General features: G+C 63.6%; 1 protein-coding gene across 1 annotated transcript in view; it reads right to left on the bottom strand.

Moving 5' to 3' along the window:
• Window positions 1-8379: 8379 nt before the first annotated feature.
• The window catches only part of WDR27 (WD repeat domain 27), a 44724-nt gene continuing 36687 nt past the window's right edge, over window positions 8380-16416 (bottom strand). Inside the window, exon 25 of the mRNA XM_080665425.1 lies at window positions 8380-8603. Coding sequence (XP_080521551.1) covers window positions 8553-8603 — 51 coding nt within the window. The 3' untranslated portion in view covers window positions 8380-8552. The remainder of the gene's footprint in view (window positions 8604-16416) is intronic.

Genomic DNA, 16416 nt, shown 5'->3' with positions numbered 1-16416 from the left:
CGCCGCCCACCTTGGGGTCCATGTGTTACAGGCTTTTGTCTCGGGACCAGGACCCTAATGGTCAGCGGGGGGCGGGGAGTGAGGAGGAATGGGGCGCTGGCAGTGGCAGAGTCAGAATGGATTTTCCGTGGAGCAGATGTCTTTCCTGTGTACAGCCACAGCTCCCGCACTCACATGCGTGGTCAGGGCCGTGTGCAGGCACCTCCCCACGCGGCTCTGGACAGCAGTGTTCCTCGCACAGAAACCAGAGTGGACACCAAGGCCGGACCCTCCATCGAGGGGCCCCGCCCGCCCACATGGGAGACGGAGCGGAAGGCAGGGTAGGGCCGGACCACTCCTCTGGCTCAGCCCGAGCTGCCACCAAGGGCCCTTCTCTGACTCTCCCTCCGGGTGCCTCTCCCACCCTCAGCCCTTCCCGTCACCGTCCCCAGATGAACAAACGTCCTCGCAAAATCACCGGGACGCGAGCTGCGCATCTTCCCCACACACTGGGGCGGCCCGGGCGACGGCTCCCGGCCCAGCTCCCCCACCCCCACCCCCACCCCCACCCCGACGGCAGTGCCTTCGCATGGATGGCCTGCGGCGCAGTTTCACCGCCAGCACGACGGCGGGTCACGGGCGGCACGGAGCTCGCTGAGAACGGCTGGGAGCTGCCCCGCCGATTCCCTCCGTGACCAGGGAGCTCCGGCCGCACCTCCCGACGCTGGCTTCTCCCGGGTCCCTGTCCGCAGGTGGTGGAGGGCGGCGTCTCTCACCGTGGACGAACCAGGACGGGCCGTCCTCGCACCCCAGCAGCTCCGGGCGCCCGCGGGCCAAGTGCCTGCATTACAGCGCGTGGCCTTCCCGAGGGGCTCGACTCCGCCCTTCTCGGTGCTGCTGTTCGAGGGACAGGAGCTCTGAATGTCACGAACCCGCTTTACCCCTTTTGCTACTTTAACGTTGTCCGCGCCGCCCGGCATCTGCTTCCTGGAGATTGCGAGCGCGTTTCCATCGCTAGAAGGCGGTCGCGTCCCCCTGGACCCGGTGCGTGGAGACCACGGGCGGCCACGGAGGGGGGCCTTCTTCCCGTTATTTGCTCAGTCTCTCCCTTTCCCAGCTGGGAGTCACAGGGAGCTTCTGTCTGAGTGTGGACCACAGACTGGTTAAGAACCAGAGGGTCGCCCTGGCCGGGCTGCCCCATGGTCAGAGCACTGGCCCCGCGCCCAAGGGTCTCGGGTTCGAGTCCCAATCAAGAGCACGTACCTGGGTTGCAGGTTGATCCCTGGCCAGGTCAGGGTGCATGGGGGAGGCAACCAATTGATGTTCCTCTCCCACATCGATGTTTCTCTCCCCACGCCCTTTTCCACTCTCTCTAAAACTCAGTAGAAAAATGTCCTCTGGTGAGGATTAATGAAACACACACACACACACACACACACACACACACACACACAGTGCTGGAGACAGAGCTTGGCGGGGGTGGGAGGTCTGGGGGGCGGAGAAATGGGGGCCCCCTCCCTCATCTAAGCAGGAGAAGTGGGAGCTGGCTGCCTCCAGGCTGGGTGCCCCTTTAAAGGCATGACTGGTGCAGCCCTTAGGGAAACGCTCGAGCGGCCTCCCGGGTCCAGGTGGCCTCCCGGGTCCGAGCGGCCTCCCGGGTCCGAGGGCCTCCCGGGTCCGAGCAGCCTCCCGGGTCCGAGGGCTTCCCGGGTCCGAGCGGCCTCCCGGGTCCGAGGGCCTCCTGCCGGCATACACACCGCGCCTCCTGCCCCACAGCCGCCAGGCCTGTGAGGTTCCAGGGCGTCACTCATCACCCAGCTTCAGAATGTGCACCAAGCTTTGCCTCTGAACTTGACGCCTCTTTTCTCTCCGAAACCCCAGAGGCGGCTCCGTGGTCCGGTCACAGCAGGAGCGGCTGTGTTCGTGGTGAGGAGAACGTGGACAGACGGACGGTTTTGCTGAGAAGGCTCTGCTCTGAGCACACCCACCCCCGGGCGCTGCCAGGGGCGACCCTCCAATGAAGTCACCCAGCACGGCGTCTGCTCACCCCACTGGGGCCTGGAACATCGTCCTCCTGGGACCAGGGAGGCGTTTTAAATCAAAATGGCTTTCCCCCCATTTTCTTATGTTTCACTAATACCTTCTGTCCGAAAACTCCTCAGCCAGCAAGTCCCACAGCATCCAAGCGCCTCCTCGGAGATTACACACCCGCGGCCCATTCATCCCCACGTCTCACATTCCAGGCAGACTGTCTTCCCACACCACGTGGGATCACCACGCAGATACAATTGTGTTTTCCATCTGTCTCCTCCCCACGTGGCTTCCCGCTGATGTCACCACTCACTGATGTTCTCGTCCTTTTCCACCCAACAGCCTGGCGCTGATTCTGACGGTTCTGTCAGCATCGCCGGGCGGGTTCCAAAGCGCTTGCTCTCCGAGCGCTGACTTGAGATCCAAACATCTTCTTCCCGAGTCCCGGCTCGGGTAAGGCACAGGCCGCCCTGCCCTTCGCACGCCACTCGGCGCCACAGGCCTGAACGTCCTGTGCTCTCTCCCCAGAAGTCTCCTGTTCTCTCAAAACGCCCCTTTCCCCCCTTTTCTGTTCGCGCCCATGACCCTGTGGGACCGGGAGTCTCGGGGCGGGACGGGGTGCGTGCGAGCAGCCGCCTCGGAGGGGAGTCAGCACAGCCCCAGCCCCCCGGTCGGTGATCTCTGCTGGAGGCGTCAGTCCCACCGTCGGGCCGCTCCCCAAGGTCTCACAGGCTCCCCAACGTGTCCACCAACAGCAGAGGCCTCTCCCCTGCCCCCTCCCCCTCCTCCCTCTCTTCCCCCTGCCCTCTCCCCCTCCCCCTCCACCCTCTCTTCCCCCTGCCCTCTCCCCCTCCCCCTCCACTCTCTCTTCCCCCTCCCCTCTCCCCCTCCCCCCTCCCCCCTCTCTTCCCCCTGCCCTGCCTCCTCCTCAGAACTCCTCCCACTGCGGAAGCCCAGCCCTCAGGGACCTTCCCTCCTGGCCCCACCTGCCTCTGATTCCCACCTGGGCCTCCCTCGGCCCCAGGGCCACCTGCAGGGCACCCCTACCCCCCAGCTTCTCCCCCAACAGCCAGTGAGACAATAACTCTGCGCCCCCAGTGGAACCCCCTCCCCTCGGTCCGTGACACCCACCTGACCAGCAGAGGAGCGTTTCTCAGCCCCAGCAGAGCTTGCCATGCGAGGGAGGGCGGGCCGCGGGGCGGGGCACAGGTGAGCGTCCAGCCTGGGGCCACAGGACTCCCCGGAGGACGGAGGACGGTCCCCTGACCCCCTGACCGAGAGGAGCTGGGAGACAGCGGCTGAGACCTGAGCTCCCAGCCCCCGTGCGTCAGGCCCGCCAGCCCCAGCCCGTGGAGCAGGTGCAGGCCTCCAGGGTCTGCGCGCTCCGCCCGCCCCCCCCCCCCCCCACCGCAGGAGGCAGGTTCCCTCCAGGGCCTCCCGGGCGGCGGACACGGGCAATTTGTCTGCTGTCTTCACCTGGACGCGGCGGAAGCCAGCCGGTCGGAGCCGTTTTCTCTCATTATCTGATTGTCATTCTTTTATCTCCTAGAATTTATAGCTGCAGCGCAGCGGCCAGATTTCTGGAATCTGTTTTTAATCACTTGGTCTTCTGTCAGGATGTTAAAAAATCTTGGTTCTCTTTCACTTTTTTGTTCAGAATATGTTTTGCTGTAAGTATTCATTTTCGAGAATTTCTTCACTCACGCACACACACGGACATACATGCTCACACATGCACACACAGGGACACACATAAGTTCACACACGTGGGCACACACATGCATGTGCAAACACATGCACACACACACAAACATGCATGCTTACAGACTAACTGCGGCCTCTGGGGTTGGTACAGGCGGTGAGCACGCAGAACAGCCCCTGGGAGAAATCAGCCCGCTGGTCCACCTGGGAGCTGACCACCTCTCTCCTCCCCCTCCCTCCTCCTCCCTCCCCCCCTCCTCCCTCCCCTACCTCTTCCTCCTCCCTCCTCCTCCTCCCTCCCCCTCCTCCCCCCTCCTCCTTCCCTTCCTCCTCCCCCTCCCCCTCCCCCTCCTCCCCCTCCATCCTCCTCCATCCTCCCTCCTCCCCCCTCCTCCTTCCCCTCCTCCTCCCCCTCCCCCTCCCCCTCCTCCCCCCTCCTCCTTCCCCTCCTCCTCCCCCTCCCCCTCTCCCTCCTCCCCCTCCTCTCCTTCCTCCCTTCTCCCCCTCCCACCTCCTCCATCCTCCCTCCTCCCCCCTCCTCCTCCTCCCCCCTCCTCCTTCCCCTCCTCCTCCTCCTCCCCCTCCTCCCCCTCCCTCCCCCTCCTCCTCCCTCCCCCTCCTCCTCCCTCCCCTCTCCCCCTCCCCCTTCCCCCTCCTCCCCCTCCTCCCCTTCTCCCTCCTCACCCTCCTCCCCTTCCCCCTCTTCCCCCTCCTCCCCTTCCCCCTCCTCCCCCTCCTCCCCTTCCCCCTCCTCCCCCTTCCTGTCCTCTTCCTCCTCCTCCCCCTCCTCTTCATCTTCCCCCTCCCCGTCCTCCTCCACCTCCCCCTTTCCCTCCCCCTCCCTCCTCCTCCTCCTCCTCCATCCCCACGGCCCGTTGGCGTCATGCTGTCGGGCGGCTGGAATTCTTAACGTGGAGAATTTGTCTTCACTTGTGTTTGTTGTGACATTGGCCACACAGGCTGCGCGGGCCTACGGCTCACACCTCACGTATGATGCATGCATGCTCATTTTAACACAGGACCTGGCATGACAGGCGTAAACCGTGAGCGCGTTGAGTCTCGGAAGAACTCAAAGCGACGGCAGAAGCGCCCACGTGACTTTAAGGGTTTATTTCCGCTCATTCACGGCGATCACAGTGTAACAATCCCAGGGAGACTGGGACCTGAAGGGTCCGCGGATGGAACCGTGTGCTTGGCATTCTCCATTAAACCGACCACAGGCCCCGAGGACGGCTGCGACGCATACAAGCAGGTCCCGGGGCGAGAAACCCCAGGAGGTGGTGCACCTGCCCTGGCTGGGTCCCGGCCACTCAGGAGTTTCAGCAGCAGCAGCTGGGACAGACTCCCTTGTGTTTTCCACGGAACAGCACCAGCAACACGCCCTGACCCTCACCCTCACCCCAACCCTCACCCTCACCCTCACCCCTGACCCTCACCCTCACCCTCACCCTCACCCCTGACCCTCACCCCTCACCCTCACCCCTCACCCTCACCCTCATCCCCAACCCTCACCCCCGACCCTCAACCTCACCCCCGACCCTGCTTCTGACTTGGCTGCAAAGGAGGCCACCGACTTGGGTGTAAAATCGTCCCGGATGAGTTTCCCGTGCGGTTGGCTGAGCGCTCGCTCCCCGTCGGCGGCCAGTGCGTCTCCCCTGGCGCCGGGACAGCTTCTCTCAAGAGGAAACGATGCGCCCCCTTGGGCGTCGAACCGGAGAGAAGGGGACGCTGCCTGCCGTGGCGTGAGCTCCGCGGACGGGAAAGGTTTGCCACTTGACGGGGTGACACGTCTCCTCGTCTGACCACGCGGTTCCCGGGTGGTGGGTGCCGGCGCCGCTCGTTAAATGCGACATGAAACACCGCTCGGCGCCGACCACTCGCTTAGCTCACCTGCACCCGTGGCGGAGCGCGGCCCTCTGCGTCCTGGTGCACCGGGGCGGCTCTCCCCCGTGGGCGGCTCTCCCCCGTGGGCGGGTTCTCCTCCGTGGGCGGGTCTCCCCCGTGGGCGGGTCCTCCTCCGTGGGCGGGTCCTCCTCCGTGGGCGGCTCCTCCTCCCCCGTGGGCGGCTCTCCCCCGTGGGCGGGTCTCCTCCGTGGGCGGGTCTCCTCCGTGGGCGGGTCTCCCCCGTGGGCGGGTCTCCTCCGTGGGCGGGTCTCCCCCGTGGGCGGGTCCTCCTCCGTGGGCGGGTCCTCCTCCGTGGGCGGCTCCTCCTCCCCCGTGGGCGGGTCTCCCCCGTGGGCGGGTTCTCCTCCGTGGGCGGGTTCTCCCCCGTGGGCGGGTCCTCCTCCGTGGGCGGGTCCTCCTCCGTGGGCGGGTCCTCCTCTGTGGGCGGCTCTCCTCCGAGGGCGGGTCCTCCTCTGTGGGCGGGTTCTCCTCCGTGGGCGGGTCCTCCCCCGTGGGCGGGTCCTCCCCCGTGGGCGGGTTCTCCCCCGTGGGCGGGTTCTCCTCCGTGGGCGGGTCTCCCCCGTGGGCGGGTCCTCCTCCGTGGGCGGGTCCTCCTCCGTGGGCGGCTCCTCCTCCTCCGTGGGCGGGTCCTCCTCTGTGGGCGGGTCCTCCTCCGTGGGCGGGTTCTCCCCCGTGGGCGGGTTCTCCCCCGTGGGCGGGTCTCCCCCATGGGCGGCTCCTCCCCCGTGGGCGGGTCCTCCCCCGTGGGCGGGTTCTCCTCCGTGGGCGGGTCCTCCGTGGGCCCAGCGCGGACACAGCGCCGACCAGACAGACAGACACCAGAGCAGCCCCAGGGACGGCGCCTGCCGCAGGGGCACAACCTTCCCCGGACAGACCCTGCCCGGTCACGACGCGAGTCAGCAAATCTGCGGTCACGTCACCCCAAGGCCCCCGCCCGAGGCAGCGGGCCTCACAGAGACGAGCCTGACCTGCCATCTCCCCAGGGAGGAGCCCAAAGGAAAACGGTGAAATACCTGGAAACAAACAAAAATGGATGAAACACCCCAAAACGTACGCGGTTCTGCAAACGCCGGACAAGGGCTTCCTGCCCCTGCGGGTCCGACTCCATCTCCGTGGCGCTGCTCTGAGCTCCGCCTCCGGACCGGCTTCCCGCTCCCCGCGGACACGCGGAGGCGGGGACCGACCGACCGGGACACCGACCGGGACACCGACCGGGACACCGACCGGGACACCGACCGGGACACCGACCGGGACAGGCACGTTTCCTGGGTACTGTTCCGGGTCAGCAGGACTGAGGTCGTGTCTTAGACGAACGCTGGTTCAGGCCTGGGGCCCAGCCCAGGGTCCCCGTAAAGGTGCCTATAAATAGCTCAGCGGAGGGAACCCCACGTCTGCTCAGAGGCCAGTTTGGGGGTGAGCAAGCCGCTGAACCGCGCCCCCCACCCCTCCCCGGGGCCCCAGCAGGTGGCGGAGGACACGAGAAATCACGTGAAACCTTGCGCCCCACGGACTGACACTGGTGGAGACCCCCGATATCTCCCACAGCCCGGGCCACCCGGACTCTGCGCCCTCCCCACCCCATCCCCATCCCCATCCCCATCCCCGCCCAGAAGCAGCCCGTGGGGCCTCTCTCATCGAGGTCCCCATCACTCTGGTGCGGCCTGCCCATTCCCGCTCCACCCGGAGGCCCGATTCGCCCGCCCGTGAATTCTGTATGTGGAACGAATGCCTTCACATGGGTTTTCCAAGGGGAAATTTATAAGTGGGAAACAATGTTTACACGTGGAATATTAAAAAAGGTTAAAATGTTTATAAATGGAATATTGTAAGTGAATAAAAATGTTTGGGTAACTTTTAATCTTAGAAAAAAAAATGAGTTATTCTGAATTTTACTTCTCACAAACTTCACAGGAAAAGTGTGTGCACTACGGTGTGTGTGACGACCAGGAGCCGGGCGGGAGCTGTGGTGTCTCCTGGGCAGGGATGGCAGGCGCACCCAAGGGCGGGGTGGGGGGGAGGGGCCAGGGGGACAGGAGCCCCTGGGTCCCCAGATGGGTGGGTGACACTGGGCCTCCCGGGTGAGGCCAGGCCGCCGCAGAGGTGTCAGACACGGGTCGGGGTTGTTCTAGAAGCATCCTGGAGACGAGCACCTTCAGAGGCGGGCCGTGTGCGGTTCCCTGGAAACCACGGTGTCTGAGGAGGGGCCTCCGCACTGGCTCTGCCAGCACCGTGGGCGGAAGGCCCAGAGCAAACCTTGCAGACACGGGGGCCACGGAGAGGCCGGTGCCCCAGCAGAACGCGGGGTGGTCAGGGCTGGCACCTCGTCCTCACCACCGCGAAGGGAGACCCTCCCGTTCCACCTGTCTCTGTCTCGCTCTCACTCCCTCCTCTCTCTCTCTCTCTCTCTCTCTCATTCACTCTCTCACTCTCTTACTCTCTCATTCTCACTCTCTCTCTCACTCCCTCCTCACTCTCACTCTCTCTCTCTCTCTCTCTCTCTCTCACTCATTCTCACTCTCTTACTCTCTCATTCTCACTCTCTCTCTCTCTCTCTCTCTCATTCACTCTCATTCTCACTCTCTTACTCTCTTACTCTCTCATTCTCACTCTCTCACTCCCTCCTCACTCTCACTCTCTCTTACTCTCTCTCACTCCCTCTCTCTCACTCTCACTCCCTCACTCTCACAATCTCTCTCTCTCACTCTCACAATCCCTCTCTCTCATTCTCACTCTCCCTCTGCAGAGTCTCGGTTGTGAGCAAATACAAGGCTATTTATTGGGGAACATCAGCTGCGTGGAAGGGCAGCACCGGGGGTCCGTGGGTCCCGTGAGAAGCAGAACCGGGGCCGTGGGCACAGACGCAGCAGCACCAGCCGGGCCCTGAGCCCGCGGCCCCGCCCCATCCGCACGTCGGGGCCCGGCGGCACAGGGCAGCGTCACTCGGCTACAAACAGCTGGAGCTTGCCGTCCAGGGTGGCGGTGACGAGCTGTGGAGGAGGAGAGACCGTGAGCTCGGCCTCCGTCACTGGGAGGCCGTGAGGGGAGGGGGCTGCGGGCACGTCCCCCGTGTTAATGGTCTAGAACAGCGGTCGTCAGCCCTTCGGACCTCACGGACCACCGGTCGGCGACACAGACCAAGCTGCATCAAGCAGCCGGCACAGACCTGCCCGCCCCTCGGCCGTGCCCGCCTCCCACGCCCAGAGCGTCCCCAGGGCCAGTTCCACCCCAGGTCTCCGCGGTGAGCCACCGCGGGCTCAGGGCAGCACCGGGCCTTCCCAGGTCACGGGTGCCCGCCCTCCTGTGGGTTCAGTCCCCTCCCCAGCCAGTCCTGCCCACCCCGCTGCCCCCCCCACCTCCTTCCGGGGCAGCTGAGCAGGTCCTAGGCCCCCAGCCCTTCAGCTCAGGGGCAGGAGGACCTGGTGAGCATGCCCAGGCCGCAGGGAGCTCCGTCAGAGGTCGGGGAGGGGGGGGGGCCCACAGGAGGACCGAGTTGGGGGTTAGAGGGCTGGGTTTGGGGGGACAGGGCCGGGAGCAGCACTGTGAAGGAAGCAGCCCTCCCTTGTACCCCTTGGAGGCGCGGGTGTTCGACTAAGCAGCCTTGGACCTCGGCCAGGGGCCTGAGTGCGCTGTGGCACCAACCCACAGCCCCTGCATGCGGAGACGAGAGCCTCAGGGGCCTGGGACCAAGCTGTGCCCTGGCCAGGATGGCACCGCGTCAGCAACACTGTGGCCCGGGGAGCTGGCCCCGGGCACGGGGGTCAGTGCTTGTCCCTGACCAGGCTTCTGAGGACCCCGGGCTGGTGGCTGAGTCCCGCCCTGCGGGGTCCAGGAGGGCCCCCGGGCACAGCCGCCCTGCTGGAGGGGGGTGCAGGAGGGCCCCGGGCACAGCTGCCCTGCTGGGAGCAGAGGGGGTGCAGGGGGGAGTGGGGGTGCAGGAGAGCCCCAGGCACAGCCGCCCTACTGGGAGGAGTGGGGGGGGATGCAGGAGGGCCCCGGGCACAGCCGCCCTGCTGGGGGTGCAGGTGGGTCAGCATTAGCACGAGGCGGGCTGTGCACCTGCAGGTCCCCCGAGACCCTGACCCTCATGACGGGGCAAAGCTGCTTTAAGAATGTTCTTTACTTGGCCTGCGTCAGAGGCAACAATGCCCCCCCCCCCCCGCCCCGTGTCCAAGAGGGGGGCTTGTCTGTCCCACACCCTGAGCCACCCGGAGAAGGGGACCCACATAGCCCTCCGGACAAAGGCATTAGCTCTCCTTCCCCGTTTCCTTTGACCCGGTCTATGAATCTGACCTTTACCCTCAGGGCCTCACGCCCTGGGTGTATCTGTGACAGTGGAGAGGGGGGGCGCGTGGGGATGGAGCCCCATGGGCCACGGGGAGGCGGGGGGGGGAGCCCCGAGAGACACAGGGACACAAAACAGGTCCGCTTGGAGCCAGGAGACGCCGCGCGGCAGACGGGACGGGGCGCCGTTGGTTTCGCGGTGAACTGGGCACCAAGAGGTCCTGCCGGCTCCTGGTCAGGGCACAAGACGGGAGCGGAGGGCCGTGAGCTGGGCGGTGCCCAGGCGGTGCCCAGGTTGTCTATGCAGCGGACTTGTGAGTTCTAACCACACAGGTGCCACCCTCGTTAACGGCGCCCGTCACTGCTCCCTGGTAATCTCCCCCACAGCCACGCCAGCCCCCCACTTCTCAGCGCCCCCCGAGCTGAGGCCATCTCCTCATCCTCTGAGCGCTGCCTTCGGGCTGACAGGACTGAGTGGCTGGAGCAGCTGCCCTCTCTCGAGTGAAGGCTGCTCGGGACCCAAACTGTCCTCGCTCCTTGTGCAGAGCGCCCAGGGCCCCAGGGCGGGGGCACCTCCTGGCTCAGGCAGCCTCCCCGGCTTTGGCGTTTCTATCTACAAAATGGGCTGAAGCACCGGCACCTGCGCGGGGCCTGGGAGGACGGAGGGTCGCCTGCACCGGCTGTGGGGGCCTGGCGGGCAGTGCACCTCCTGCAGGGACTCACCCTCCACCCCACAACCGGAGCGGGGGACCCTGCTTTGACTGGAATGGGAGGAGATGCGCACTCAGAGGGTCAGGAAGGGGCGGGGAGCACAGGGCGGGGGACAGGGTGGGGCTCTGCGGGGGGCTGAGCCTGCCTGGACGCCTGGTGGACTTGGGTGGGGCTCTGGGTGCCCAGCGGAGGGTGAGGGCCGGGCCCGGGGAACGAGCCAGAAGAGCAAAGCCAGGCCACAGCCGTCCCTCCAGTAAAGCCGTGGCCGCGGGGCGTGGTGTGGGGTGTCCCCGGCCTCTGCCTCGTCCCCCTCTTGCAGGAGTTGCTCCCACATCGGGTCGGGTTGAAGCTAAAGGGAGATCCCTGTCCCGGCCCTTTAAGTGCCTGCCCCTGAGGCATTTCAACGCCCTTGTTATGTTTTTCATTTCCTTTCATCAAATCCTCCATCATTTCCCGGTATCTGCTCCTGTGGACACGTGATCTCGCTCAGGCCACCTGACCTCAAGGGGGACGGAGGTGATCCCCGGGACAAGCCCGGCTGCTTCACGTCCTGAGGCTCCCGCTGAGGCGAGACGGGGAGCCGGTGCCGGAGGTGCCGCCGGACAGGACCCGGGTCCCCACCTCTGCCTGGACAGGACCCCGCCTCTGCCCCCCCCTCCCCCCCACACACACACACACTCCTTGCTGCTGGGCCAGGCGGGACCCTCGTGCAGGGCCCTCCGGGAGCCACACCCACAGGGGAGGGGGGGCTACTTTGGACTGAGAGCCTGGAAGGTTCCACGTGAAGACGTCCGGGGGCAGAGGCGGGTGGGGAGGCGCCGCGGGCACCGCTGCCCGGCTCGCTGGCTCCCGGGGAGAAACGCTGAGGCCGTTCCCTCGGATCAGAGCGAGCGCCGGCTGCGCTCAGCCTGGGAGCTTCGGGCCGAGCAGCTCTGCTCCCCAGATGGCCCCGGAGCAGCCCCGCCGAGCGCCCCGACTTCCACGAATTCCGCTCCTCCCGCCGGATCCAGGGTAAACATTCCACTCGCCGCGCTGCCCGGTCCCACACGTGGAAACGCTTTGTGGTCGCCTCTGGCTTCCCGCCGTGGCGGTTCCAGTAACTCCGGCCCGGGTTCTGCCGGGTGGACTGACGGGCGGTGACTCAGCGCCCAGCGGGGACCCAGGCGGTGCTCCCTCCCCGGGACGTCCAGGTGCAGGAGCGCAGGACCGCCCAGGCCGCACACCCACACCCACACCCACACCCACACCCACAGAGGAACTCCGGGCCCGAGGCGACGTGGGCTGTGCTCGCCCAGTGGGAGGTGGGTGTGTGGGACTCGGGGCGGCGTCCACACCCACTCCGGCGCTGACTCCGCTGTCCCCGCTGTCCGGGGGTCCCCTCCTGCACCCCTGCCTCCATCCACCCACACCCCGGAGGACCAAGGTGCCGTTCACCCGAGTCCAGGGGTCCGACTCCGACGAGCAGCTTTCTCAGCCACCCCGATGGAGCCGCTCCCGACGCACAGCGGGCGGCCTGGCCGGGCTGCGCACCTCGGACAGCTAGGGCCGCGTGACCAGCGGTCACAGCAATGTGACGAAAGCACTGGCTCCATCGGGCCTGGGCAGCGCCGGTGCCGGGGAGGACTCTGGGAGCAGCCAGACGCTCCGCTGGGGGACGACCCTCCGGCCCAGGACAGACGGTGGCCTCCCGCGGTGAAGAGTTCCGGGACGCACCGGGCGCGGGTTCGGGGAACAGGGTTCTTTCTAGACTCCCGGGGCCTCCCCGTCGCCGCGGCTGCTGGCTTCCCGCTCCTTTGGGTGGAAGGTAGATGAGAGTTCACTTCGTGCCTCGGGGTCCTGTCGGCACGTGGCTGCTCACGCTGTTTATTTCTGCGGTAATTTCCTGGGCCTGTCCAGCATCCCCACAGCCGCGTGAGGGAAAGACCGATTCTCAATGACACGCTAGTCTTTGAACTTCCCTCCCATCATTTTAAACCCGTATCGATCCAGTGAACACAAGTTTTCAGCCAAAAGCCCTAAAATTAAAGGCCAAACAACCTATTCTTAAGGACGTCCCTGGTGTAGCAAGCGGAGCACCTAAGCCGTTACAGGGAAGGCCTCCTAGTAACTGAGACAAAATGCAGGTCTAAAATGTTAGCAACATGCCTCACGGCGGTCACAACGGCTGCCATCAATAAAGCAACAAGTGTTGGCGAGGACGCGGAGAAAAGGAGCCCTCGTGCACTGCTGGTGGGAATGCAGACCGGTGCAGCCACTGTGGAACACTGTGGAGTTTCCTCAAAAAACTAAATATGGAACTGCCATCCGACCCAGAGATCCCACTTTTAGGACTATATCCTAAGAAACCCAAAGCACCAATCAGAAGACTGTATGCACCCCTGTGCTCACAGCAGCACAATGTACAGTAGCTAAGATCTGGACACAGCCCAAGTGCCCATCATAGACGAGTGGATAAAAGGCCGTGGAACACTACGCAGCAGTAAAGAAGAAGGATCTCTCACCCTCTGAGACAGCTTGGAGGGGCCTGGAGAGTATTGTGCTAAGTGAAATAAGCCAGTCAGAGAAAGACAAGTGTCACATGATCTCACTCATGTGTGGGATCTAATGAACAAAATCAATGGACAAACAAAATAGATCCAGAGACATAAAAACATGCAACAGACTGAGGATCTCAGAGGGCAGGGCGGGGGGGCGGGGGAGATCAACCAAAGAACGTGTGTGCATCTACCCATCACCCACGGACACAGACAGCAGGGGGGTGAAGGCCTGGGGGGGGGCAGGCAGTGGGGAGGGGGTCAATGGGAAAAGGGAACATCTGTAATACTTTAAACAATAAAGATAAAATTTTAAAAAAGAAATATAAAAACAAATTAGCAATAAAACTGAGTCTAAAAATGTGAAGCCTTTTTCCTTCCTTAAAATTGTTTGATATAAAAATAAAATGTTCGTAGTGGGTTAAAGTAGGTTAGAGGGCGGGTATCAGGGTAGGATGTGAAAATGGCTGAGCGGCGAGGGGAAGACGCGGAGTCTGTGACGAAGCGCCTGACCCTCTGAAGGCCCTGCCCACCCTGCCATGTGGGGAGCGTTCGCACTGCTGGCGGGTTGCGGAGGGAGCCTCATGCTACCGTTTCCGTCCCCCAAGGCTTCTGTGGAAGCCGGTGACTCAGGCTCCTTTCCCTCCTGCTCCCCGTGAGACCGCCAGGAAGGGCGTGTGCCGGCTGCCGCGCTCCCTGTGGGTCAGCACGTGGCACGCGGCTTCCCGTGTGACAATGACCACGGGACAGCCAAGCATATCTCAAACCTCGTCAGCCTTGATCTCGCGTGTTACGTGATGCAGCGTATTCTCGGGGTCCCGGCAAGCACCCGTCGTTAAAGGTCACCTGCTCATCATCAGGGCGCTGCTGCTCGTGAGTCTCTCCAGAGAGAGAAAGACAGAGGGAGAGACAGACAGACAGACAGACAGAGGGAGAGAGAGAAAGACAGAGGGAGAGACAGACAGACAGACAGACAGGGGGAGAGAGAGAAAGACAGAGGGAGAGACAGACAGACAGAGAGACAGAGGGAGAGAGAGAAAGACAGAGGGAGAGACAGACAGACAGAGAGACAGAGGGAGAGACAGACAGACAGACAGAGGGAGAGACAGACAGACAGATAGACAGAGGGAGAGACAGACAGACAGAGGGACAGACAGACAGACAGACAGACAGAGGGAGAGGCTGTGGATGTGCCTCCTGAGACGTAAGAGACAGCGGCTGGGCCCACGTCTGATTCAGAGGAAGGTGCAGGAACCTGCCTGGCTGGCCGGCCCGACGGCGTCTCTACGTCCAAAAACAAAGCGGGTGAAGAGACGGGAGCGTGAACGTGGAAAGCTAAGTCACGGTGATGGCAGAGACGGCAAAGCCACCACCGATTCTCACGGCAAAGGAGCTTGACTAAGAAAGTACCTCTCCGTGAAGTCGAGAACGTGCGAGACAACAGAAAAGGTCTTTCAGCTTCTTACTGTTGCATCACAATAACCCTTTTCTTCATTTCATGATTCAGAGGGTGGGGTGGGGCTCCAGGTGGGGACTCGGCAGCTCCCGGCTGCACGGTGAGGGTCCCCAGGGGTGTAGCCGCCTGCTCGGGGGGCACCTGCTTGGGGGGAGAAGGGCGGGGGGGCCTGCACAGCCTCTCCGCAGGCCCTCGGCACGGGGGGCTTCTCACGGAGGCTCAGCGTCCACGAGGGAACATTCTAGCAGACGACGAAGGAGCTGCCGGGGCCCCTCTGGCTTGGCCTTGGAGACCCCACAGCACGCCTGTCGTCCGTGTCCAAGGGCAGGGGACACGGCTCGCACCTCTTGGTGAAAAAAGATCGTCTTTCATGACGAAAGACTGAAAGCTTTCGCTCAGAGCTGAAACACGACAAGGAAGTCTGCCATAGCCAAGCAACACCAAGACCGTCAGCCGCCGCCGCCGCCGCCGGGGGGAGGGACAGAACCCGCCTCCTCAGAGGAAGGTCACCTGCTCTCGGTCCCGTTGGTCTGGAAGTCCAGCCTCCAGAACTGAGGTGGCGTGTTCCCGTTACTTCGAGTCACTTAGCTTGGGGCCCTCTGCTCGGGAGCCTAGCAGACCAGCAGGCTTTTGTGACTCTTCCCCTCTGAGACGGACGTGGTTCTCATTCAGATATCCCTACCTTTGTTCATAAATACCTCGTTTCACTTCCTACATTTTCACTGATGTTTTGGAAGATGTCTATTTAACATATATGCCACAAACAATAATTCTAATGTCTTAATTTATTAAAGGTCTAATTCTTCTTTTTGCAAAAAGGAAAAACTAAGTAAGTAGGAAAACACCCCATTTCACAGACTAGAAAACAGTATCATCACTAATCATTCCTTTCCAAATTGAATTCGAGGTTCAGTGCAATCCCTATCAAAACCCCAACTTCCTTTGTAGACACAAAACCATAACCTGCTCCTCAAACTCAGATGGAGATGCCAGGGGCCCTGCAGAGCCAAGAACCGGTGGGGAGGTACCCCTCCAGCTTCAGCACTTCCTGCCCAGCTACGGTCACCACGACGGGGCGCGGCGTGGCCTACGGACGGACCCAGGAGCCTGGGATGGAACTGGGCACCCAGCAATTAACATCGAACGGTCACATCGAACGGTCAGGACCGTTCACTGGAGGAAAGAACCCCCTTCTACTAACGGGTGGGACACCCGCCTGTGTCTCCAAAGAACTGGAATAGGACAGGCTTTCTCCGAAGGAGCTATGGACCATCAAACGCATGACATGTGTTCAACGTCCTTCGTCGTGAGGGGACGCTCATCGAAGCCACGGGCTGCCGCTGTGCGCCCCCAGAACGGCTCCCGGGGAACCCAGGCAGGCACCAGTGCCGGCAGCTCCGTGGGGCTCTCGGGACCTCGTGCGGCATGCGGGGCGCAAAGTCGGGCGGTTCCTCGAGCGGTTAAAACAGAGCACCCAGGACCCAGCGGCCCACTCCTAGGGCATCCACCCGCGAGCGCGACGTGCGGACGACGGAAACGCGTGCGTGAAGCTTCACAGTGGCTTCCACCACTCAGCGTCGCCGACAGCGGAAGTCACCCAGAAGCCATCTACAGCGGGAGGAGCAGAGGGGCCCCCGTACCACGCGGTGTTCCAGCCATGGGGAAGGCGGCTGCCCCGTGGGTGGGTCTGAGTGACGGCGCCGGCACCAAGGGCACGTCCCGGACGGAAACGTCCAGAAAGGCGGGTCCCGGAGACCAGATCAGCGCTGGCCGGGGCGGGCGCGGGGCTGCCTGCCACCAGGTGTGGGTTCTGTGGGT

This window comes from Plecotus auritus (assembly GCF_963455305.1).
Source record: "Plecotus auritus genome assembly, chromosome: 4".
In the NCBI taxonomy this organism is placed as follows: domain Eukaryota; kingdom Metazoa; phylum Chordata; class Mammalia; order Chiroptera; family Vespertilionidae; genus Plecotus; species Plecotus auritus.
This window is presented reverse-complemented; position numbering and strand designations above follow the sequence as displayed.